Source organism: Mesoplodon mirus, assembly GCF_964341445.2.
Source record: "Mesoplodon mirus genome assembly, chromosome: 18".
NCBI classification, from domain to species: domain Eukaryota; kingdom Metazoa; phylum Chordata; class Mammalia; order Artiodactyla; family Ziphiidae; genus Mesoplodon; species Mesoplodon mirus.
In genome coordinates this window covers 7,841,544-7,867,466 of record NC_138994.1, presented here as the reverse complement: position 1 = coordinate 7,867,466, position 25,923 = coordinate 7,841,544, and the positions used below count along the sequence as shown (strand labels likewise).

Sequence of the window (25,923 nt, the reverse complement as noted above, 5' to 3'; positions counted from 1 at the left end):
TTCCAAATGGAAGGAATCAGGGGGCGCTAAGAAAGCCTAATCCCTTTGGGCAGGGCACGCACTGTGCAGGCTGCTGTTCCTACAGCCTCCCCGTCACTCCCGTGTGTGCCCCACCCGGCTCCTGTGGGCACCACCCCCCACCTTATCAGACACCAGAGCAGCGAGAGGCTCTAGGGCACACGCTGAGGGGCAGAACTGTGACTCACAGTGACACAAGCTCCTCAACTAGAGCGGGCATGTCGCCGTTTCTAGGACCTTGCAAAGAAGAGTTTTTTTTACCTGCAGGTGCCAACAGGCTTTGGTAATACCACCCCGGCAGTGTAAACAGCTTGGAAGATGCCCTCCAGGTGCACCCGCCGGGTTATCTCACGGATCAGGACTGGAGCCACCCTCTTGGAACGCAGCTTCTTGTGGACACACAGGAAGTTGATCTCTACCATCTTCTTCTCTCTGAAGAGGAAGGAAACAACCCAGGGACAAGGCTCTTAACAGGCAAGGTAATCCTGTCCAGCACATGGAGCGCCCTGCAGGGACCGGGGCCCTCAGCACAGGCTCCTGTTCTGCCTCTGCCTGCACTCAGCAGTCGGGACTCGGACACCCTCCCACTGCCCTGCTCTGCTGCACCAGGCAAGGGGCCCACTCTCTACAGACTCTACCTCCAAAGGTAAGTGGGACTCAAGCAAACTCCTTTATTTAAGGCACCACAGCATCTCCCTGGTGAAGCCCCAATAGTAGGCTGGCAGGGTCCTGCCTTTAGCCGTCAGGAACCCCACAGAGTAAGTCAAGGGTTATTCTAGGATTTCAGGGGTTCTGACTCCTCCAAGAATCCACAGCCTCTAAGCCCAGAAGGCTGTGGTAGATGGTTCTGACGTTTCCAGGGAAAATGAAGAGCAGAGCTTGAAGGCCCCGTGACAATGTGGTTGTGAGTCACACCCACCCACTTCTGAAGCGGCTTGAGTGTGTTGATGCGTGAGTGGCGCAAATGCAAATGCTGAACTGCTGGTCAGGGAGTGCACCAGCCCTCAGGGTGGACTCCTTCCAGCCCAGGTCACAGACAAGAGCACCAGCAACAATTCAGAGCCAGACAGGTGGTTTCTATGATGAATTTCTATTCCCATGACCCAAGCTCCCTCCCTTCGTGGGAACTTCCCTCTTTCTTCTACGGAAAGTATGCGCATGTTTCCCCCCCACCTTCCCAGACCCAGCAGGATGGTGGGGATGCGGGGGGTGGGAGTGGCGCTGGAGCTTACGTGTCATAGATATGGATGTTTGCCGGGATGGCGCTGATGAACCCAACCAGTTTCCGACTCGAGACCACTCGAACCCCACAGTGCCACTGGGGGAGCCAGCCAGGCGGCCGGAGAGCCCTAGAGGAGAGACGGGGGCTGTAGCCGGGGTGCTGCTCACCGGCGGGCTTGGGGGACCGTCTGGGCTCCACCGCCGAGTCTGGTTCTAAGCTCGCGCTACCACCTCCCTGAGTGGGGGTGAACAGCTCAATTCTCCTATTTCTCTTTAGGGCCAAACCCTCCTGGACACCAATGGGATCGAGCCACAGCCCTTTCTTTCTGCTCAGTTCACTTGGCCTGCTTGCTCACCCAACCCAGGGCTGTCACAGTGGAGATTTCATACTGATCCAGTTTCTTTGCGCTCACTTACTCTGACAGCCTGAGCCGGAGCACCGGCCTCCTTGGCTTCGAGTCCAGTGGGTCCCATGGTTGGGAGCTGACTGTGGAGCCTCTGGAGCTCTGGGCTCCACCTCCCCGCAAGCACCATCACCTCCTCTCTTTCCGCTTGGCCAGTCTTCCTTTCCCTCCCCTTTCAGGCAGACCCCCTCCGTGCTGGCCTCATGCCTCTACCTTCCCGGATATTAAACGAGGCCCGGGAGGGTGGGTGGCCCAGCCAGGCAAGGTCATTTTCATACAACAGAGCATGCTCAGGAAATGGATCGAAAACGACCTCTTTTCTTTTCAATCTTAGCAGGTCTCATCCCTCCCTCCCTTCTTACATAAAGTCACCATACAACAGACGATCTTTTCCTCTGGGTACGAATTCCATAAAGGAACCCCTGACCCAGTCATTCTGTCTTAAATAAGGTTTCGATTCTAAGCTCCACGAGCAGCAGGAACTCAAAAATCGCATACTCGTTTGTCATTAAAAGGATGGCTCTTAGCAGGGATGAAAGATCTGGTGCCCTGTCGCTGTTCTGCTCCATGCCTGGCTCTGGAACCTGAATAAGAAAGCCCTGACAACTCACCACAAAAGAAATTCGGGAGAATAATCAAATCGGAACATGTTGTCATCATCTTCCACATAATTCTCGTTCAGGAGCGTGTAGAGTTCTTTCAGCTGTAGAGAGACGAGGAGTGGCCTTAGAGGTGTCCTGCCGGGGGTGGGGACGAACTCCAGTGCCCTGGGGCCCCAAGCCTTTCAGGACAAGGCAAACTACCAAAAACTATGCTTAATCTCACAAATCCTTTTCATGGCAGGGACTCCTGGAACAAGCGCCCTAGTGCTTAACAGGAAACTGAGCCACCAAGGGTAGAGTGGCAGACTTAAGTACCTGAAGGGGCGGACCAAGAATGTCACCCAACTAACCAGCCACTCCATCGTTAAGGCCAGGGACTGAATAAATGGATGAACAAGAAAAATGAAAGCATGAAGAAAAGGTATCTGCCTTGGGGAGTGGCAGGGGTTAACTCTCAACCTGCCAGAGAAGCCAAGAGCTATTTATGTGGAGTCGTGGGCAGGCCCCAGAGGCAACAGATGGGGGTCTGCTCAGACCTGCTTGGCTCAGCTCTTAAGAGAGCCCTTGAGGAAGGCCTGCGTAGAAGCCGTCTCGATGTGACTGCAGGCCTCTTCGTGCAAGTGGCAGCCGGTGCACACTGCTGGCCCACCCAGGCCTACTCACCACACCACGGTCCCCCAGGTCCAGGGCATCCCAGGTGAAGTCCTGGGGCAGCGTGTAGGGTTCCTGGCGGATGTTGTCTTTGTCAGGCTCCACGGGGCCATGTGTGTTCACGACTTCCCCTGGAAGAAGAGCACAGCCATAAGCCTCACGCTCGGCCTCCCAGGGGAAGGAAGGGGCTCAGCTCAAAGACTGACCTCAGCAAATTCCTCCTATCCCCAGGAGCCCTCCATCTGAAGAACACTCTGTTCTTGGCAACTGCAGACCATCTCTCCAGCTACCCCTGGCCCCTAGCTGAGGGCCAATTCATGGCCAAACTTAAGAACAATCAGTGGGATCCAAGGTGGTTGGTTTCTTGCACATTCTTTTAAATCTCCCTTTGGTTACTGGATGACAAACATTTATCTTGACTAGTTTGGCGTCCTGCCTCCTGGTTGGTGTAGAGTGCTGTCATGGCCCTGGCCCAGGCCCGTCGACCTGGATGGATTTATAAGGAGTTGCAACAAGGCTGCTTTTGTGTCAACAGCAACAACAACGTACTGGGCCTATTCCTGAGCTAGACAATGGCGTCCAGGCGCCAGGCTCACTCTGGGCCCTGCCAGCCTTGGCTTTGAACAACGTGGGCCACTTAACTGCCGCTGCCAGCTCAGGCCCTCGGTGTTTACAGAGCTCTGTGAGCGACTTCAGGCTGAATCACTGAGTCTACACCACGCTGCTGGGAAGTTACCCTCTGACGGGACATCTCCACCCGGGACAGACACCCTTCCCCTGTGGAGTACGTAGGAAGTGCGGGGCGTGCTGAGAAGACAGAGCCCTGATTCCCAACCCCAGCCAAATCAGACCTATCTGATAAACTCAGACAAATCAGCCACTTAATTTTGGTCCCTGGAATTATTTGGCCCTGGCAGATTCTACAATTCAGAGCTCATTCATGTTCACAACTTAGAAGAAAGAAATGTTTAGTACATTTTGAAAACAGTCTTTACAGGGGACCACTCAGTACACGGCTCCCAGCACAAGGCTCTGTACATTCTAGGCACTCAGTTCATGCTTTTACTGACATTTGGACTCCTGGCCCAAACACCATTCTAACGTGTAACAGGAAGCTGTGGACCCTCCCAGTGATGGATCTGTGGGGCAGGTGTAGTAGAAATGGCTGCATCCAGCCATGAGCTGAAGACAACACCATCAGGACTGACCATCTAACTCTCGCCCGGCACATTTACTGAACACCAGTCAGACATGGTGTACCAGGACAGAGCTGGGAAAAGACAAGGTCCCTGGCCTCACAAGATGCACTACCTTCTGGGGAAACATTCAAGAAATGAGTCATTACCAATGTGCTAAGGGTCACAAATTGCAAAGTACAGGCAACAGTGGGGACACAGCAGGGAAGAATCCAGCTAACTCTTATTTATAAGCTGCTCCCAAAAAGGTTTCCTTGGGAGAGCGGTTATATATTTTTTTCCCCTGGTTTAGAAATTGGCCTTTTGATTAATTCATAAAGCAGCCCTTGTGAATTGGTTTAATATAAGTCAATCCACTTTCAATTCCCTGCCACGTATAACTTTTTGAGCCTACCAAGCCAAGGGCCGGACCCTTGGAAAGTACCAAGAATTTCTACTCTAGTCTAGGTGCTAATCAATTTTCCCTATCTTGTTTTGAATTTATACCCTTTGCAAAAGACGTCTTCATTTATCTATCTATGGCTGTGTTGGGTCTTCATTGCTGCACGCAGGCTTTCTCTAATTGCAGCGAGCAGGGGCTACTCTTCGTTGCAGTGTGCGGGCTTCTCATTGCAGTGGCTTCTCTTTTTGCAGAGCACAGGCTCTAGGTGCACAGGCTTCAGTAGTTGTGGCACACGGGCTCAGCAGTGTGGCTCGCGGGATCTAGAGCACAAGCTCAGCAGCTGTGGCGCACAGGCTTAGGTTGCTTTGCGGCATGTGGGATCTTCCCGGGCCAGGGTTCAAACCCATGTCCCCTGCATGGGCAGGCAGATTCTTAACCACTGCGCCACCAGGGAAGCCCTCCAAAAGACATCTTTAAACTTCAGAACCTTTTTATCAATTTTTTTTCCCTAAATGATTTCACGGACAAGATACCGGTGGTCTTTGCCACTACATGACAATAGTCTCAAGGCCAAATCATTTCATTTAGGCTGGTTACTAGGTCCTGCATGCACCAAGCATTTCCATTTGCGCCTTCACCATGTGTTCACAGAATCCTAGAATGCTCCAGCTCTGGGGCAGGAGCTGGCAAATGAAATGGACACAGGTCCTCATCATCATGGGCACCAAAGAGACAAGCAAGCAGGCACCTGTCACTCAGTATAATGAGAGTCCAGGACAGTGAAGTATGGTAGGAGGGGGAGGAGGGGGAAGGGTCAGGAAAGACCTCTCAGAAGAAATATCTAAAGATGTGATCTCAAGGATAACTAGGAATTAGGCAGGAGTGGACTGGGTGGGGCAGGGAGGGGGGGTACACAGAGGGAACAGCACAGTCAAGGCCTGGAGATGAAGCCGGGGAAGGAAGGAAACTAGGAGAGGAGGCTGAAGAGGAGAGTGGGGACCAATCGTGGAGGACCCTGCGAGCTACTACCGAGGCTGGACTTCATCCTCAAGGCTGTGGGACATCCTGAACGGGTCTTTGAGGGGGCGGGGAGGGAGTAGTGACTTCCTGAGATTTGAATTTTACAAAGAGCACTCAATAAGTGCTTGTCAAGTGACATTACTGAGTGAACTTTTATACAATATTCAATTGGTAAGTCTTAATCTATGTGTTGACAAACTAGCTCTCACAGGTTATCTCAAGGCTGTGTGGCACCTGCAAGACATAGCTGACAAAGCAGAGTTAGAGGAAACACTGAGAAAGCAGAAGCACTTTGAACAGACTCGCGGTCTGGGGTGCCAGCAAAGCTGAGAGCGGCCCAGGGCTCCTGCCTGCACTGCTCGGTGGAGACTGGCCTGCCTGCCACCTTCTAATGGCTCCTGAGCACCTCTGGCTGAGTTGGCGTGGGCTGTTCTGCAGAGCATGACAGGAATGCAGCCAGCTGTCTCTAGGCCACCATGAGCCAGCGAGCAGCTGAGGAGGACACTGGGAACTCTGAAAGAAAACCCTGGACTTTCAATGGGTTTCTTTCTATACACTCTACCCCCAAATTCTCTCTCTGCCTTCTAACATCCGAGATGCAAAACTAAGCGCCACAGTGCACCCGTGAAGGACATGGGAGAAAAGAATGTGAGATCTGGGAGACCTTAAGCCAAACGAGCAGGACAAGGGACAAAGTGGGGAAGCTTCTCTCTCAGGGCCCGGGGCAACCAAGTACGAGTCTGCCTTCTCCCTTTCTTTGGGAGAGTTACTTTTTAAACTAATCTAACAGTGGCCAGATTCACCCCACTAAGGTTAGGCAAAGTAAAAGGATTCCTCACCTTCCCCCAACTAGCGTAGGAAAAAGGGGTGACTGAAAAAGGAGAAGGACATGGTCTGAAAAGGGAGATCAAAAGTTGATCTGGGAGCACAAAGAACTGTTACACAGCTGAAGACACTGGCTGTTTACAGGCCTTTCAATGGTGAACTTAGGATGATTTTTTTTTAATACATTTATTTATTTATTTGTGGCTGCGTTGGGTCTTTGTTGCTACGTGCAGGCATTCTCCAGTTGCAGAGAGCAGGGGCTACTCTTCGTTGCGGTGCACAGGCTTCTCATTGCGGTGGCTTCTCTTGTTGCAGAGCATGGGCTCTAGGCATGCAGGCTTCAGTAGCTGTGGCATGCGGGCTCAGTAGTTGTGGCTCATGGGCTCTGGAGCACAGGCTCAGTAGTTGTGGCGCACGGGCTTAGCTGCTCCGCGGCATGTGGGATCTTCCCGGACCAGGGCTTGAACCCGTGTTCCCTGCATTGGCAGGAGGATTCTTAACCACTGCGCCACCAGGGAAGTCCCAGATGGTTTTAAACTTCTAAAGAATTCTAAGTCTTTTGAGTGAAATACAATCTAACTCTCGCCACAAGTTGGGGAGTGCTGCAAACACAGTACACTTCATATGCTTGAGTCTCACAATTATTAGCCCCCAGTTAAGTGGAAAAAATTAAAGCAAGAAGCTATACATCACTCTACCCTAAGGACAGTCAGAAGCAGAAATGGGGTGACACCTCAGCCACGTGGACCAACTGATGCCTATAACGTGGTACTTTCTATGGGCTGACTCACAGACACAAAGGAATCCTTTATTTGGACCTGACTGACCATGGACCTGAAAGGCAGACTGGCCAGAAGCTCGGAGTGATCACTCTTCCACAGAGCCCCACGCCACACACTGCCCAGAAGGCATATCGAGAAGAAACAAAACAGCCTCCTTCCACCTTCCCGAGGCCATCTACGTCCCTGTGAGCAATAGCGTGGCTTTTTCACGAGCTTTCTGAGAACAAAACAGGAGCACTGTCTATATACAGGTGGAGAAACTGAGGCAAACAACAAAGAGTAAATGAGCTAAAGCAGAAGAGAAGCCCGTTACTCCCAACTGGCCTCTTCACCAGGTTCCATGTCTATGAAGAATGGAGCAAAGTCACCCATTTGCAAATTCTTAATGAAGAATAAAATCAAACCAAAACCCCACCTGAAAACAGCCAAGGTGCACAACAGCCCCCCACCCCCGAATGCCTCTTCCTGCAATTCACTCAGAGGTGGAGTGTGGCTCTTGTTTCTTCCTGCTGCTTCGTGGGGGAGTGGTCACCAGGGCCCGTTACCTGTAATACCCTAAGAATAGCATTACTGTGACCCAAAGCCTTGCTGGAGGGCTTAGCCAGTGGCCTGGGACCTGGCTGACCTGGGCAGCTCAACAGACCTGGTGGATGGGTGAGGGCAGGGCTCTAGAACAGTGCCTGCTGCTGATTCACGACTCACAACCATCTAAGCACTGCTTTGCTTCACACCCTCTGGGGGGCACGTCTCAGGTTGCTTCTGGATTGTGACTAAGCTGTCTACAAACTACATCTGCTCCAGAGCAGAGCTTCTCAAACTTTCGAAGTGGACACAAATCCCCTGCACGCTCTGATTCTGCAGGTCTGGGGCTTGAGATTCTGCATGTCTACAAGCTCTTAAGCAATGGCCATCCTGCTGGCCGGAGGAGCACACTCTGGAGTGGACAACTCTCCTTGGGCACAGCCGCCCCCTCCCCTCACCAGGCTTTCATTCTGCCCTCGCCCCCCTCCTCCCCACCAAACACACTGTCAAATCTCACTGTGTCACCGGAGGGGAGCAGTAACGTGGACAGCCTGAAGGTCACTCATGTTCGTTGTTAACACGCTTTTTTTTCAACATACCTACTTTCCCAGTCACACAGAAAATAGGAACTGGGCTATCAATGGGTCCAGGAGCATGATGCAACCCACTGCAAAAATGTTCCATCAGTAACACCCTCTGAAGTCAGCCGTCAAGGTGAGCTGTGGCTCAGTCTCGGCAGGCATCTCTAACTCTGCTACGACCAGTCTCTTCTGGAATCCTTTTATTTTCTGCCTGCCCCCACCCCTTTGAGAGTTCATCATAGCTTTTTAAAGAGGTGCCGACCAAACCTGCATATGGTATTCCAGGTGGAATTAAACTATCACTGTTAAGCAAAAGGTCAAATTATTTTGCATCTATTAAGCACGCACTGTCTTGAGAGACAAGGGGAAGAGGCTGGGGACTGGCCCACTCCAGATTAAACACTTGCCCAGATAAACAAGTCTCTCCGTAAAATCTATGTGGGAAGACAGGTCCACGAGCACACATCCCCACTCATCACGTGCCAACGCCCTGTTTTTCTTTGTAGATTTATACGGGATGATGATGGACTAAAAGGACCATTATTTGTTCTCAATATGTGTTACTGTGAAAGGATGAGGTCCCTGAACAACAGTCTTTTCTGAACTGCACTGTAAAGACGATCCTCTAAAAAACAACCACCAAGGAACAACAGAACCCTCTCGCCCTCCCTCACAAATCCGGCACAGAACCCTCAGCATGGCTGAGGCACATCCCTCGCCCTTGCCCTTGCCCTTGCCTTTGCTTTTGCCTTCGCCTGGGGAAGAAAGCAAATACATACCCAGTTTGGGGACGGGCTGCGTGTCCCAGAACTGGTAGCTTCGCTTGCTAGCCTCCTCCATGGTTTTCGCAGGTCCCTGACCTACCGAAAAAAGTTCAATGGCCTTCTGTATTTCCTGGATCCTCTCTGCTGGCAAAGAGTTCATCTGAACAAGACAAAGTTGGGGAGAGAAAAGGCCCATTATATTAATAAACACTTTTGATTCATTCAAGTCCAAGAGTGAAGGGGGTACAACTCAAAGAAGCGGTGTGGTTCCTCAGAGGTCAGCTGTTGAAGGACAAGTGGAGAAAGAGTGGTTGACGATGAGCAGTAATGATAGGGAGGTGCTTCCGACAGGGTTTCTCCTCTTCTCAGTCTTATGACGGTTGACGGCAAAACATGGCTTAGTGTAAAATTTCAAACAATGCACCAATGTAAAAACACACAGAAGATAAAAAACCCAACAGTCCCATCCCTCAAATATAATCCTTGTCATCAACAGTCTTAAATTTGGGAGGTAGGGTGAGAAGAGGCAAATATAATTTCAGACATGCAAGTTCCAAACACACACACAATTTTCAAAAACTCAAATTGGATCATAAAGTATTATTTTACTGACTGTTCTTCTTTAAACACTATGTCTCAGAGACCGTTCCACACAGTCACACGGACCTGCCCATTCCAACAACTGAGTCCCCTGCGTGCACAGACTACAATATATCTGGCCAACCCCCTAGCAATGGCATTTTGGTGATTTTGGTCTTCAGTTTTACAGACAATGCTGCAATGAATTTTCTTCTACATCTCTTTTTGCTCACTGAATACGTATTTCTGCAGGATAAAGTTTAAGAAAGGAGGCTTGCTGGGTAAAAGGAGGTGCACGTTTGAGATTATATATATTGTCAACTTACTCTCTAAAAAGAGAATATCAATTAACCCAGTGAACAGTGTATGGGAGCGTGTTTCTCAAGACCCTCATCATCAGATTTACCAAGTCTTAATCTCTGCCAATCTAGGGGAAAAAAAATGTTGCTTTAATTTTCATAGCAAATTTAACCATCTTTTCATATAAAAACCTTTATTTTTTTCTTTGTGAATGGCCTACTCATTTCATTATCTTAAATTTACTGATTCATGTATTGCAAGTACTTGCTCAGTTTGTTGTTTACCTCTTGACTTCAACAGAGAAGTTTGAAATTTGTCACTTTTCTTTTATGGCTTCTGGATCTTATATCCAGCTTAAGATTATACAAATACCCATAACTTCTAATACTTCTACTTTCCTACATCTTTTATTCATTTAAATTGTGAAGGAAAGAGAGAATATAAACCAACATATTTATATTGCTTATTCCTGGGAGGTAGAACTAGAAATGATTTTCATTTTCTTCCTCTTGCTATGATTTTTTCTAAATCCTTTACTATGTATTCCAACACTCTCATAAAGAGAAAAACAGAACGGCTACATAAATGGTGTTTTGTTGAGATTTTCTAATCTCAAAGTGAACCATTTTGATAAAGGTTTGAATTCAAACCCCCCTGGAGTCATCCAAACACTCATCCCCAGACAAACAAAGAAACAAACAAGAATCCCTAAAGCCAAAGCATGGGCTTGGGCTAGGATTCCTGACTGAAAGACCTGGGTAAACCACCTCCTCTCATCTTTAAAATGGGAAGACCCCCACCTACCTTGTAGAGAAATTGAAGGTTGGGGTTAATTTAAACCATGTACCTGGCAAGAACGTAGCTGGCCAGCATGGTGGTCAATAACGGTAGTACTTTTTTTTTCACAGTGGGTATGGTATTGAAAATATCAAAAAAATTACTTGAAGCCATATCTCAATAAGGTAGGAGATTCAAGTTGGAGTATGACTTTCGAGGCATAAAGCAAGGGGTGGGTATACTGGAATAAGACTGGATTTCTTGTGAGGCTTGTAACCTGAGGCAATTCTAAAAGAATTATGGATATGTTTCGAGCTTCCTCCAAGGCCTACTTTGAAGAGGACAGCACTTACCTGAAATAAAAGGTTTTCTTTTTTTAATGTGGCTTTATTTAAGAAACAAAACAATCCTTACCCATACTTCTGGGTTTTGTGTCGGTGTGTCAGTCTCAGAGGTAAGCTCTAGGCCAGTGGTTCTCAACTATGGAACTCAGAAATGGGCTCTGTGGGAGTCTCAGTTCTCATTACAGTAACCATAACATCAACAGAATGCTTGCAAGATATAAAGGTCTGCCTTAATAGGAACAGGCCTTTCATTCTCATAGTGGTGGGGACTGAAGACAGAAAAGGCCGAGGACCACTGCTCTAGGCCACAGGGGCTGTCACAAGGGAATCACTCTATGGCACGTAGCACAACACCCCATATGCAGGTACGCACCTATAAATTCTGAGGGGGCACCAGGCTTGGGAGTCAATGTCAAACGTGCTGTGCCTTTTAAGGTAGGATAGCAGTTTCATCACCTAGGTCTAGGGCAGCAGAGGGCAGCAGAGGGATCCAAGTCCTCCCTCTCGAAGGAATACCAGTGGAGACTGTCAATCTACACTGTTCCTATACATTTACCCCAACACCCTCAAATCTGAAAAAGCAACTCTGTCACCAGAAAACAGAGCCTCCTTGTTACCTTCACAGGCTGATCCTGGGCTGAATCTGTCTCACTGCCTTTCTCTTTCTTCTTTTTTTGTTTCTTTTTCTTCTTTTTGGCTCCAGTGTCATTGGCTGGACTCAAACCACTGTAAGACAAAGTGAATACTGATGCAGGGTTTTTAAAAAATCATCTGTTTTGAGCTACACTGACAAAGAGCTTTCTGTAGAGCCAGACCCTCCTTAATCAAGCCTGTTGGCTTCAGAAGCAGACCAGAGAATCCAGGCCCCAGAAGGGGCATTTGGAGGACACCAGCAGACACAGCTCTCCTCTCCACTCCCACCAGAGCCCAGGGAGGGAGCAATGTGCAAGGGATGGCCTATTTGTTTGAAAGGACCTTTTCTGTTCTTGCTTTTATTTTATGCGGTTTATTTTCTTTCTTTTTTGGCCGCGCCGCGTGGCTTGCGGGATCCTAGTTCCCCGCAGGGATCAAACCCGGGCCCACAACAGTGAAAGCGTGGAGTCCTAACCACTGGACAGTCAGGGAATTCCAGTGGTTCTTTTCTTTAGATTGCCAGGTTGCTGGCAGCAAAGGCACATGATAATTGTTAACAGGGCATTCATACCACCAACACTTCCTTAGAGCCTGGAATTTAAAGGGATGACAGCCCAAAGTGGTCTTCTGGAAACTCTCCCTCACTTCCACCCTCCCGATGCATTAGGTTTTCCGAGTTGCCCCATCTGGACCTAAAGCACAAGGCAGTACTGGAAAGGGAGGAAGGAACAAGGAAAAAGGCAGTTTAATGTTGCTGTGATCTGTGTCCAAAATAGTCAAACGCTCATGAGAAATGCCTAAATCAGGCCTGTAGGATTGAGAACAACTACCAGCCAGCTCAGACTGGGTGATCACCACCAGCAAAACCCGGCACTAGGAATCTTGGGAAAATAACAACAATGAACACCCAGCCACCCCTGCTAAGAAGAGATTTACATGAAACGTGTGTGCCTGTGAACCACAGTAATGGGGGTTTCTCATGCTGCTTTCCCTCTGCATGACTCACCCAATGAAGGCAGCAAAAACAGTTTCTTAGCCACATTTAACAGTTTCCTACAGGCTTTCATGATCGTTTTCTGTATTGTCTCCCAATATTTTTGAGACACAAATCACATATTATACTGTGTTTTGCTAACATTTTCCATTCATTCGCTCCCAGATGTTTTCTCCCAATTCCTGTTGATTTTAGGATGATAGTTTTGATTCTGGGTTTCCTTCATTTTACTGATTAATTTTAAGGTTCAGCTTGCAGGTTGCTTTCCTAATTACTGGTTTTTTAATAGATTTATGTATGTATGTATTTATGGCTGTGTTGGGTCTCCATTGCTGTGTGTGGGCTTCCTCTAGTTGTAGTGAGCAGGGGCTACTCTTCAATGCAGTGTGTGTGCTTCTCATTGCGGTGGCTTCTCTTGCTGCAGAGCACGGGCTCTAGGTGCGCGGTGTTCGGTAGTTGCGGCTCACGGGCTCTAGAGCACAGGCTCAGTAGTTGTGGCGCAGGGCTTAGTCGCTCCGCGGCATGTGGGATCTTCCCGGACCAGGGCTTGAACCCGTGTCCCCTGCATTGGTAGGCGGATTCTTAACCACTGCGCCACCAGGGAAGCCCCCTGGTTTACTGTTGTAGTTGGTTTTTGCCATGTCTAAATTGATTTGGGCGTTGTCAGACTGGGAGTAATGCCGGACTATCACTCTGCCATCCTCCCTGGAAATCTTCCATTAAAAAGTCTAAATTAGGAGTCGAACGCAAGGGTACAGTGAACCCTAATCTGCAGAATCAGCTAAGTGCAGGGTTTTATTTTAGCTGTACAGTCTAGATAATCAATTTTTCAAAGAATTCAAACAGTATAAAATACATTTTACATACCATATGGTAAGTACCATTTAAGCTTTCTTTTGTAATTCAGAAAGGCTCTTGGAGTTATTATGAATATTAATTATCATCTCATAGCACGTACTGTATAGGGAGAAGGCAATGTGCTGCTATTTCCCGTTGCAGAATGTCCTCAGATTTCTCTTGTCCTAGTCCTGGTTAGGAATGCTTGCATCCAGACTTCACAGCCTTGCACTTGGACTAAAGTTATCTCCAGCCTTTCCTGGATCTCCCTGACATCACAACTTCTCTGCCTCCTCCTAAACTCTACATAGCAGTGGGACTCACCTCCGTGAAAATGGCTTTCCATGAGTCCCTCCCACGCTTGAAAGCCTACGGTGACAGAAGCTTCTTATTCTGGAAGGTATCAAGCCCCGCTTTCCCCTCGGCCCATCACATTCAGTTCCCATCTAGCTCATCCACCCTTACTTGCCCTGCTCGGGAAGAACTGTGCCTGCACCTGTGGGGCCAGGCCTGTCACCAGGCCCCTGTTGCAGAAAGACTAAAGTCAGGGAGAGCAAGTAAGGTCCTGACTTTAGTCGAAGTGTAAGGTTCTGACATCCAGATGCAAGTGCACCTCCTAGATACCATATTAATGGGACACAGAAGGCATAACACGGAAGGAAGACCGATAACATTCAGAGGGGGGATAAGGTAGACGCCTTAAAACCAGATGCTCAGCAAAACCCCCAAGGCCATGGCAAAGAACAGGAACCATAAAGCCATTTACAGACTGAAGATAAAGCTTTCCTCTTATTATCTCAATTTTGTTATTATGCACAGGCCTGTTCGAAGCCTTTGACAAGCCTGTGTGCTTTTCTGATTCCAGAGACATTCCCACTTCAGTCTCCGGATTGTATGCAGCATTATAAGGTTTAAAAGCTGGTTGATGGGGACTTCCCTGGTGGTTCAGTGGTTAAGAATCCACCTGCCAATACAGGGGACACGGGTTCGATACCTGGTCTAGGAAGATCTCACATGCCACAGAGCAACTAAGCCCGTGTGCCACAACTACTGAGCGTGCGTGCTGCAACTTCTGAAGCCCGCGTGCCTAGAGCCTGTGCTCCGCAACAAGAGAAGCCACCGCAATGAGAAGCCCGCGCACCACAACGAAGAGTAGCCCCCGCTCACCGCAACTAGAGAAAGCCTGCGCGCAGCTATGAAGACCCAAAGCAGCCAAAAATAAATAAATTTAAAAAACCAAAAAGCTGGTTGATGGTAGGAGACAAAGCAGCATTCCACTGTTGATACAATTTATAAGTCCTTATTCATTTCAGCTTATGGAATGAATTATCTGGTCCCTGTATACGAATTACCATAAGAACTGTTTTTATGGAAAAAAGAAGCAAAAAGGTTAAAGTGAAGAACTGCTGCATATTAACTAACTGAATACTTACTAAGCACAGTTTCACATGAGGAAAATAGAAGAAATTACTTCCTCCGACTGCAGACATCTTCACAAATAGGCAAAATCACTAAAAACTCCCTTCCTGCCTTTGCTCTTGCTATTCAGTGGAGCCACTTCCGTGTAGCCATCTCTTTATGGACCCCACTTTTGTGGACAGCCCTTGGGTAGAACTCTTGTTCTGTTTTATGCATTATTAATAAAAGTGCCCAGCAAACTCCAAGACCCACACTAAAACCAGAGAGCTACTTTCATTTTCCTTGGATTGGCTTGAATTTGCACATGCAGCTACTGAGCAACGATCCTGTCTCAATTTGTACATCAAGAATATGGAGACACCTGAAGAACAAAGGAAAGTTTTAAAAAAGTCACTGTCACTGAGCTACCAGGTACTGAGCCATACCCATGAGAACACTATGAGCTCAACATGGTTTGACAGTCAACAAGCCAAACAGGAGGACAACTGACTTGGCGAAGAGACTTCCAAGGAGCACAGTAGGGTGAGCTCTCCAGGTGATTATAATACCTTTAATTACCCATAAGAAACCAAGCTCAGAGGCCTTGAGAGTAGGTCTTTAGGAAGCATCTTAGGAAGCCAATACCATTTCACAGGATGGCCTCAATCTGGATTTGGGAAGAACCAAACCAAAGGACCCCACAGAAGCTAGGCTGGTCCTTCTCAAAAGAATTTGGCTTCACTTTTTTTTTTTTTTTTTTTTTTTTTGCGGTACACGGGCCTCTCACTGTTGTGGCCTCTCCCGTTGCGGAGCACAGGCTCCGGACGCACAGGCTCAGCAGCCATGGCTCACGGGCCCAGCCGCTCCGCGGCATGTGGGATCCTCCCGGACCGGGGCACGAACCCGTGTCCCCTGCATCGGCAAGCGGACTCTCAACCACTGCGCCACCAGAGAAGCCCCTGGCTTCATTTTTAAATGTACCTGGAGTCCATACCCACTGGGTGAGTATCCCTGGGCATGCTGGGGCTCTTCAAATTAAAACAGAAATCTCTCAGAGATCTCTCTAAACCTGCCAGTCACCTTAACATACTTCAAAGGGACTGGCCAAAACCTTGGAATACAGCAAATCAAAGTCTAACTTTGGTTCATTTGGTTCCAAAATAATGAGCAGAGAATTAGTGAAACTTGCCCCCTTTTTGCGGGGGGAAGGGCTTGCCTGCAGTGGAAAGGGAGATGGGAATTCACATAAAAATTTTGAAATGTGCTTTCTAAAGTAAAGTTGATCAACTCAAGTCATTAACGACCAACCTAGTGAATATGGGATGAATGAGCAGAATGACAAACCAGGAACAGAGAAGAAAAGTAATCAGGAAATGTCATTTTTAAATGAAGGTCAAAATAAGTTCAAACACGTAAGAAATCCTATGGATGCTCTGGTATAAAGTCAGGGCTGGGGACTTCCCTGGTGGCAGAGTGGTTAAGAATCCGCCTGCCAATGCAGGGACACGGGTTCGAGCCCTAGTCCCAGAAGATCTCACATGTCACGGAGTAATTAAGCCCGTGTGCCACAACTACTGAGCCTGCGCTCTAGAGCCTGCGCGCCACAACTACTGAGCCCGCGCGCCACAACTACTGAAGCCCGCGCGCCTAAAGCCCGTGCTCCGCAACAAGAGAAGCCACCGCGATGAGAAGCCTGCGCACCGCAACGAAGAGTAGCCCCCGCTCACCACAACTAGAGAAAGCCTGCGCGCAGCAATGAAGACGCAACGCTGCCAAAAATAACTCGTAAATAAATAAATAATAAAATAAAGTCAGGGCTGGGGGAGGAGGTGGAAAATGAACTTCAGTACTTATTTCTAGAAATAGAATGCAGCACCAGAGTCTGTGCTGGTGGGAGGGAAGGGCAAGCGGACAGAGGAGCAGCTCGAGCTGCCAACCTCCAGACGACAGCAGCAGTGCAGGCCCATGACACAGGCCTCCTCTTAATCCCACTGATAACAAAACCCACTCAAAGGTGCGTGGCTGAGGGACGGAAGTTGTTATCCTGGGAGCTAAACAACCGGAGCTGGAAGGAATCTCAGGGCAGTCTGGCTTAACCTGTTGTTTACAGAAGACAAAACCAAGGCCCAGGGACATGAGGCATCAACTAACCAACTAGTACCCAGGGACAAGTCACCAATCTAACCACTTGGCCCATTCCTCCCCAAACACTGAAGTCTCATTCCCTGTGAGAATTTATCTTGAGAACCTTCGAAAGCCCTAAAACAAATTTTTGCGTATCAGAGGAGCAGACATTAAAGGCAATGAGGAGAGTGAGCCATGTTTTATCCAGAAAGCCTCCCTGACTACTCCAGCTCTCATTCTCATTGATGTCCATCTGTTTTAAGATTATGATCTCCCACACAATTTAATACTTTATATATATAATGTGTTGCTGCCTGGTTTCCCAATGAGATAAAAGTTTTCCTGGTATAGGGACCATATCTTTCACAGCTGTTTCCCACAGCATCCCTAGTTATGCTGAGCACACAGTTGACAGTTCAACAAATATGTGCTTGACTGATGCTTTCCAGGCATAACAGACTAAAATAAAACCCTGAAAAGCTAGAACCCAAAAGAGGGTCAGCAAAACATCTTTAGCAATGTTTCCATAGGACAGCTGTGTTAACATTCTATGAAAGCAGTGGCAATGCTGTGCTCTTTTGAGCCACTGTTTTGAGATTTTAAGTTATCAAATTTCTTATTAAATTATCAACTTTCTTATTCATTGTCTTCTCCCTCCTTAGGACCTGTTCTATAAAAGTTAAAACAAAAAAGCTCCATTTTAACAACTCTGAATGGTTCCAATGTCTTAAACACAGACCATGGTTTAGTTTTGATTATGAGATCAAAAGAAAAAAAGAGTTCAGAAAATAAAATTCACGACTTTCGGTTACCTGTTTTCTACCCCTAAAAACTAGAAGTTAATTTTTTAGGCTAAAATTAAAAATTTCCAGAGAAACTTAATAAATCCTAGCCTCTAACATCCTTTTGATTCTACTTGTAGACATCAGGAAATCCTTCTGCAAATCAAAAAAAAAATTTTTTTTTTTGGCCATGCCAGTGGCTTGCAGGATCTTAGTTCCTGGACCAGAGATTGAACCTGGGGTCACAGCAGTGAAAGCACCAAGTCCTAACCACTGGACCGCCAGGGAACTCCCCTTCTGCAAACCAATTTATTCATGAGGTATGATTTACCAGCAACCCTACTGGTACAGTATTCAGAAGGCCCAAAGCCAGGTGAATCAATGGCATTTACAAGGGGGCCCACGTGGAAAACACATGGCACGAATCAGTATCAGCTGCCGATCCCCGTGCTGAGACTGCAGGATCACTTAATGCAATCCCCCAAACTTTGAAAACTCCCACCAGTTATTCTTTTTTTTTTTTTTTTTCCTGTACACGGGCCTCTCACTGTTGTGGCCTCTCCCGTTGCGGAGCACAGGCTCCGGACGCGCGGGCCCAGCGGCCATGGCTCACTGGATCAGCCGCTCCGCGGCATGTGGGATCCTCCCGGACCGGGGCACGAACCCGTGTCCCCTGCATCGGCAGGCGGACTCGCAACCACTGCGCCACCAGGGAAGCCCCAGTTAATCTTACAAAAAACTGCTTGTGAGTCCTAAATTACTGTAAAAATAAAAACACTCTACTGCTGCCGTCAAGGTACCCGGGAGGCCTGTGAAAAGAACAGCAGGTTGTGGGAAGGGATTTTACAAAAGACTGCTTTTACTGCCACCCTCTGCCCGCCCTGGGGTAGTTAGCCAGAGTTTTGGGCGTGAACAAGCCAATTCCTGTCATGAAGGAAAATTGTTTTTTTACGGGTCACAAAAGCTCTGATACACTAAGTAGTTTACAATGGGAATGAGACAGAAATGTAAATTCTACATACTCTGGGTTGGTTTGGTGAGCTAGACTGTAACCTGGCAACTCCTAGGTCAAGTCAAATGCGGTTCAGAGACCATTTTCAGTCATTTTCAGAGCAGTGACTCAATGCTGGCAGCAATTTCACACACTGGAATGAACTCTGAAAAAGATATCAGTCTAGCAAGGACGGTTTAAAGGGGCCGGTTACCTCCATCACCAACTGGCTCCCTAGTTTGGGAAAGTCCGTGGGTTATTGAATGCATCCAAAGACAGGACTCACACTGCTGCAGAGTCAGGAGGAAGGAGTCAATGTAGCAGGGAAAAGAAATTCAGCAAGTTCAGAATGGATCCTCCTGGGTGTCAAAGGGAGAGGTGGATTTGCAAATCCCAAGCCTCATTACAAAAGCTAAATCAGTCTTTATAAGTGAAGTCTACATGAGATAATCCATGTAAAGGGCTTAGCACAGTGCCCAGCACATAGTCATGCTAGCAACAGAGAACATTTATTGAACACTTAACAACAGTGAACCCTCCTTAGCTCCCTCTCAAAGAAAGCAGCAGTAGAAAAAATTCTGAAGCAAGTACCGACCCTGTTGAAGAATATTAGTTTCGTTTTGTTTTGGTGCTCTCAAGGGAGAACATAGTGTTTTGTGTGCCTTAAATGCAACAATCACAAGAGCACCATCCTTGGGGAACTGGAAGAGAGGCTTGCAGGGCAGAGATTTCAGATAAAAGGTTAAGAGGAAGAGCTAAAGCAGCATCCTCCTAAAGTTACTAAATTGATGGACCCATGGACTCTGCAGGGAAAGGGTTAATGGCAGACTTAGTAAAGCTGGGAAATTTTAGAGTGAGCACATTAAACAATGTGAAAAATCAGCAAAACTGGTTTGCCATGAACAGCAGTCTCCCTGAAATAGGCTCTCATTTACTTTTCATTTCTTCTGCTCTCCAGTCCCTTCTCTCTGAAGCAGCTCTTGATTAGTTTCTTTTTAATTGCCACTTAATTGGGAAATAAAATTAGAACACTTATTTGATATCAGTGATGAGGTTTCTCTTTTCATTTCTGCTTTGATCTAGTTTTGAAAAACCAAAAGCTGAAGAGAGAAATTAAGAAAAAGGAACTAAAAAGATTTCTTCTTCTAAGAGCCAGATACAGCTATAAGCCATCAAATAAATGTGGAAAGAACCACTCTTGGAGAATCTGAAGAATAAAACAGAAGCAAGTAAGGATAGCTTTATGGAATTCCATTCAAAAAGACCTTTCTTTTCTCTTAAGTTTCCTCATAAAGGATAATATCTCATGATTAGGAAGTGAGGAAAACTTTTAAGAACCCATATTAACCTGTCCCCATGGAGTAAGAGAACAGAATGGGAAACAGACATCAGACATCCCTTATCAAAGCATTCTTGATCCATGGCTTCCCAGCTTCTCAGTGGTATCGATGACACTGCACAATAAATTCTAGGAACGAATCCTACAAACAAAATAGTCTAAAAGTTTTCCCTTTCCAAAACACCCAGATAAACTTTACTTGTTTGTTATCGCACAATTAAAATCTACTGCCAGCTGATAAGATTTATTCTTTAGCGATAAGTCTCACTAAAAACAAACAAGAAGCAGAAACTACTAAAAACAAACAAGAAGCAGAAACTAACACAACGCTGTAAAGCAACTATACTCCAATAAAAAAAATTTTTTTTTTAATTTTAAAAAGGGAAAAAACCAAACAAGCAAATTAAACCCATAGGTAAATCATGACCTGCAGGGGGATACAGCATAAAGATGATCTTAGTCTGACTCTCCACTCAATTGCTCACGGTAACTTATGCCAGGCAAGTTACTGGGGAGGGGGTGGGGGTGGAACGCTACCCTCCTTTCTTTCCTCTGTTGAGTGGATTTAAAAAAAAAAAAATAGCAGATAGAAAAACTGTAGGCAGATACACACACACACACACACACACCCCGATATACTGTATGTGCACACATGTGCACATGTGTGCTTATATGTATACATGAAATTTATACTCACTAAATATTTAATTATGGAAGAAACACATGACTAAAAAAATCAAGAACTAAACTTCTACACAAAGAAGGGATGTAAGACTAGCAGAACTGTATTTCCTATTATTCCAGTGCATGAACGCATTTCACTTCATTAGTGTAAAGCACTGAGCCCATCCTGAAAGGCCCAAGAGAACCAGGGTTAGTTTGAACTATCAATAACTTTTATTGCATACTGTCTTTTAGAACTGTTAGCATAAAAAGGAGATATTCCCCTTCAATTCTTTTATCACTTTTGAAAACATTTAAACTAATATTAAGTAAAGGCAAGAAAAATTTCAAGAAGCCAAAAAACAGTGGAAAACTTCCACGAAAAATTGAAGGATCCTTGATATCTGTGGATTATTTCACAAAAACTGTAGTAAGGCTTACGAGACTTATTTGGGAAGAGAAAGTGTACATGTAAGAAAATCTGACATCCTTCCCCTCAGTGAGGAGAAATGAAGCCCCACTAACACTGGGTTACGAACTTCAACATTTGTCATTCATTCATCCAGCAAACACTCATAAACACCCACTAACTGCCAGGCAACTCAAAGACAGGATCCCTGTTCCGAGACACCTCACAGTAGGTAAGACACGGACTGGATATGAATGTTATTTAACTACTGTCATGATAAAAGCTACAAAAAAAACACAGTACATGATGAGGGGGCAAGCTGGGGGAAGGAGGACAGGGAAGATTTGAAGAATAAAAGGAAGCGGGAAGGCTGCTTCAGATGTTATGTCATTTAATCTTTACAACTGGCGGTTAACTAACTTTCCCAAGGTCACAGGACTATTAAGTGTCAGAACCAGGCTTTGAACTCAGGTTTGAATGATTCCAAAGTCTATGCTTTTCCCATCATACCACACAGCTTCTTCCCCAAACTGTCTCCTCTGACAATTAATGGAAAAATGTTGACTCCATCCCAGATTCTAAGTGTCAGAACTAGACTCTGTCCTCCAGGCTGGGTCCTCTGTTTTTCACCTGCCACCTCCAAACTTATTTATACAGATCTCTAGATTCGGGATGCTAAAAAACTGAATTTGTTCACCCAGACCATAACCATGTCCAACAACAACACACCTCCAAAGGATTTTTTTTAGGTTACCACTTTGTTGTACTTTAAATAAAACACAGAACTTTCCGCCAAACAGCCTTGCAAAGTGATTCATAGATTATAAACCAATTAACGAGTTACAGACACTGGTCAAGGCAACAGTTTAGCATTGAAAACTAAAAGCAACTACACACACAGCAAAGATGAAGCCATACTTTCACTTCTGAAACGAATTTCGAATTCAAGAACTCTCACATACGACTGGAATCTCTACTCAGAAGGGCTGTACTTTCCCTCCTTCCAGTTCCTACTTCCTCTTTCTCAGTTCTTCCTTTCTCAGGAATCTCACACTTCAAAACAAGGCTTTCATTACATGAGATCTGTGTGCAAAAGAACACAGTCCTATAAAAACCAAATTTGACAAGCTTCCTTTTCCCCTACATTCTTCTTGTGTTTTTTAAAGCTAACTGAAGAACATAAAGCTAGATCTTTTAACCTAAGCATTCATCACAAGCCACTTATAAACCACTTAAATAGTCCTTTGTTCTCCCACTGCCTTAAGGTAGCAGAATTTCTCTTTAAAGTTTATCCAAAAATCTCAACCTTCTACTTTTACCTCCAAAACTACCACCAACCGATACAGCAAATGACAGGATGGCTATGAAAATCAGACTACCAAAGACTCAGCCAAAGTTATACATCCAAAACAGTCTCTCATGTCTTTCCGTTAGAAAACACATATGTAAATATAGATAGGGAGAGCGAGCGTCAGCGCCAGCCACTGTAACAATATGGAGAAAGAGAAATGATAGGGTGTGGCTTGCAAGACTGAACACTGATTTGGAAGCTCAACACTCAAACGCCTGATGCATTTATTCTACCCGAGGAACAGTTACCAGCAGGCAAGACCCTCAAGTACAGGAGATGCAGTATTAAACCCACTTCCAAACACTGTCCAAGGAAGCACCATCACTCAATTTCTAGAAGCTCCAGGCTACTTCGCAAAGTTAACAGAGCAAAGATACTGGAAGACCTAATTATGTGCTGTTCAGGAAACTTATGGATTATTTGGAGCAACAGACACGGTATACATCCAAACATTATCATACAGTAATTACGCAGGGTTTATAAGGTGAGTTTATATCTTGGGATTCTCTAGTAGTGATATTTTACAACATAATTATGGTTGGTATAGCCTGATGAATTTCCTCATTGAAGGTGAACTGCAGTGAAACGTTTTATTATTCGTTTACTGCTAATCACGTTGTTCACACACCACCTTATAAGTAACGTTCTTTTTGAACTGCACTGTTAGATTGACCTGTGTTGTGCCATTGAAGACCATCGTCCAACATGCTCTTTTCCTCGGACGCGCCTGAGCCACACGAGTGGAACATTACACAGAGGAACTTTTATATAATAAAAGTATTGAACGTCTCTGGGTCTTAATATACTAACCACCCACCCCTGATAAATGACACAGACAGCAACCAATCGCCAGGCAGGATTCCAATGTCTCAGCCAATAAGAAGGTGGGGGTGGGGATACACTAAGCTCCCGATGACTTCCCCGCACCCCAGAGACCCAGGTTGTCGGGGACTGGATGGGAATTGGACTCCGAGGATCTTGTTACCCCCGGTTGTAGCTGTTGTCCTCCTCGTTCTCGCAATCGCTGCAATGCTCATGGCCGTTTCCGTTCCCTTCCATCATCTGCGGCAGCGGAGGTACCGGCGGCTTCACTGCTGTATCACTCTCGTCCGCCATCTTGAGTTGCGAGAGCCGGCCTCCGCGCCCCGCTACATGGGGGGTTCCTATTGGACGAGGGGAACTTGCGCGATATTCTGGGTTTTGTAGTTTTTGTGGCGAAGGTATCCGTAACTAGGAGAAGGTCATTCCCGGGAAACCGGAACAACATGGACTACAATACCCAGAAATCAAGAGGGGAGGCTGTCGTGGGTGGGAAGCCAGCACTACCCGGAACTTCTGGGAGTTCGGCCGCGCGGGAAGAAAGAACGGCCCAAGGTTGGCGAGGCCCACGCTCCGCCACCCGGGCGGCCGCGTGGCATGCTGGGAATTGTAGTTCAATGCAGGTCTAGGGTTTGGGGCGTGGGCTCCAAAATCCAAGGATTGACCTCATCCCGCCCTTGCTAGTGTCTGGGCCGCAGGTGAGCCGTTATTGGCTTCCGTTAAGGACTGTTACCATTCCCGGGTAAGTAAGAGGCCTTGAAGCCCGCGGCTGTGCCCCACTGGGAGCCCAAATGCATAGGGCCTTCTTGAAGAGCCCTTACAGCAAGAAGCCAGGTTGGCTCCTGGCCGCGTTTCCTCACTCGGGACTCTGGGCAGCCCCTGGTCGTTGGTTGCTCGAGGCCTCTTGAGAGGCGGTGAATTGTGATATGCGGAACACTGATCCTCAGCAAGGACATCTGACTGCTCTGCCAGGCCTTGCTGCTTAATTGGCCGGAAGATACTGAAGCTCTTCCACACACTCAGTCCCTTTCATTCTCCGCAGCAACCCTTCACAATTAATCTTAATGAGCACTTACATGCCAGGCTCTGTGGTAAGGCTTTTAGTACATCTCATTTAATCCTGTCAACAAGCCTAGAATGTGGGCACTGTTCCCGTTTTTCACAGACAAGAAATGTGGCCCAGATTGGTCGGTAAATTGCACAATCACATAGCTAATAAGTGGCAAAATCAGTGTACAAATCTGGATCTGTCTTAGGCCCTCTGAATTTTTCACCACCACAAAAGTCCCATTGTCTGATATATCTGCCCAAGGAAATCAGTTATTAGAAGGTAATTTTGACATCTTAAGCTCTTTTTACCTTTGACTGAGTGGTCCACTCCCTTGGGTCTCACTCCTGTGACTGAGTAATCGCACCTGATTCTTGAAGCAAAGCCCAAAGACAAGGGTCCCATTCCTAGAGATTTCCCATTCAGGTTGAGTTATGGTGGGTGGTGAGGGAAGGACAAGTTCCTATCATCACAGAGCTCCAATGGCCAAAAAGGGAAATGATCTTTGCCTTTGGGAAACTCTCAACGTGGGAAGAGGAATAGAGTAGGAAGAAATAGTTCCCATCTGACTCAGGGAAACAAAACAAATAGAACAGCTAAATATAGTCAACTTTTGGTTTTTATATCAGTGGCAAGAGCAGAAGTAAATATGATCCAAAGCAGCAGATAGCCCCCAATCATTTATATTTAACTTTGGGAGGCAAAGACACCCACTCAGGCTGAGAGCTGTTACCCACACTCATCTCTCCAGGGCCAAGACTGCTGCGATGCCTTATATGCAGTGAAGACAAAGGGAGGAAGTCAGAGATAATAATAAAGCCTTACATGTGTTAGATGGATTTAACTCTTCTAAGTGTTTCACCTATTATAGCTTATGCGACTTTGTGAAGGAGACTTGAAGAAAATCGTGCTTGCAAAAAAAAAAAATCACAGTGATACCTAGTTGCAGACCTTGGGTCAGAACCCACTTCTGTTATTCTAATTCCCAGCCCTATATTTTGTTTTCCCACAGATTCGTAGAGGTTAAACAAAGGCCAATGAAACGTGACTGATGAAGAGTGATTGTAGAGGATGATGGTGCTGGTGTCTGTGGCCCCTGCCATTCTTGCAATTTGAAGCTTAAGTAAGACACTCTGCATTGTATTTCACTGCAAACTGAGCAGTTTTTACTCAGTGGAGAGCCTTTCTGGGAGGTAAGCAGGCAATGTGACTGTTGTGACCAACAGGGCTCTAGAGTGCAGACTCAGTAGTTGTGGCGCACAGGCTTAGGTGCTCCGCGGCATGTGGGATCTTCCCGGACCAGGGCTCGAACCCGTCCCCTGCATTGGCAGGTGGATTCTTAACCACTGGGCCACCAGGGAAGCCCCAGCAGGGCTGGTTTTATTCCTGTTTTACAGTCAGAAAACAAGAAGTGCAATGATTTGTCCAAAGTTTCACTGCTACTTAGGATGAGTTTGGACTTGAACCTGGTGTTTTAACACAAAGTCTGGTGTAGTAACTAAATTGCCTTCCTCCTTTGCCTTTCCCAGGGGGGAACATATGGTGAGACATATGGTGAGACATATGT

General features: G+C 46.6%; 1 protein-coding gene across 1 annotated transcript in view; it reads right to left on the bottom strand.

The window, feature by feature from the left end:
- NMT1 (N-myristoyltransferase 1) overlaps positions 1-23,640 on the bottom strand; it is a 30,887-nt gene extending 7,247 nt beyond the window's left edge. The window contains exons 1-7 of the mRNA XM_082605106.1: positions 23,475-23,640; positions 11,586-11,694; positions 8,984-9,128; positions 2,909-3,027; positions 2,255-2,346; positions 1,251-1,367; positions 280-450 (exon numbers count right to left, since the gene is read on the bottom strand). Of these exons, the coding sequence (XP_082461232.1) occupies positions 280-450; positions 1,251-1,367; positions 2,255-2,346; positions 2,909-3,027; positions 8,984-9,128; positions 11,586-11,694; positions 23,475-23,605 (884 nt within the window). The 5' untranslated portion in view covers positions 23,606-23,640. The remainder of the gene's footprint in view (positions 1-279; positions 451-1,250; positions 1,368-2,254; positions 2,347-2,908; positions 3,028-8,983; positions 9,129-11,585; positions 11,695-23,474) is intronic.
- Positions 23,641-25,923: the final 2,283 nt, after the last annotated feature.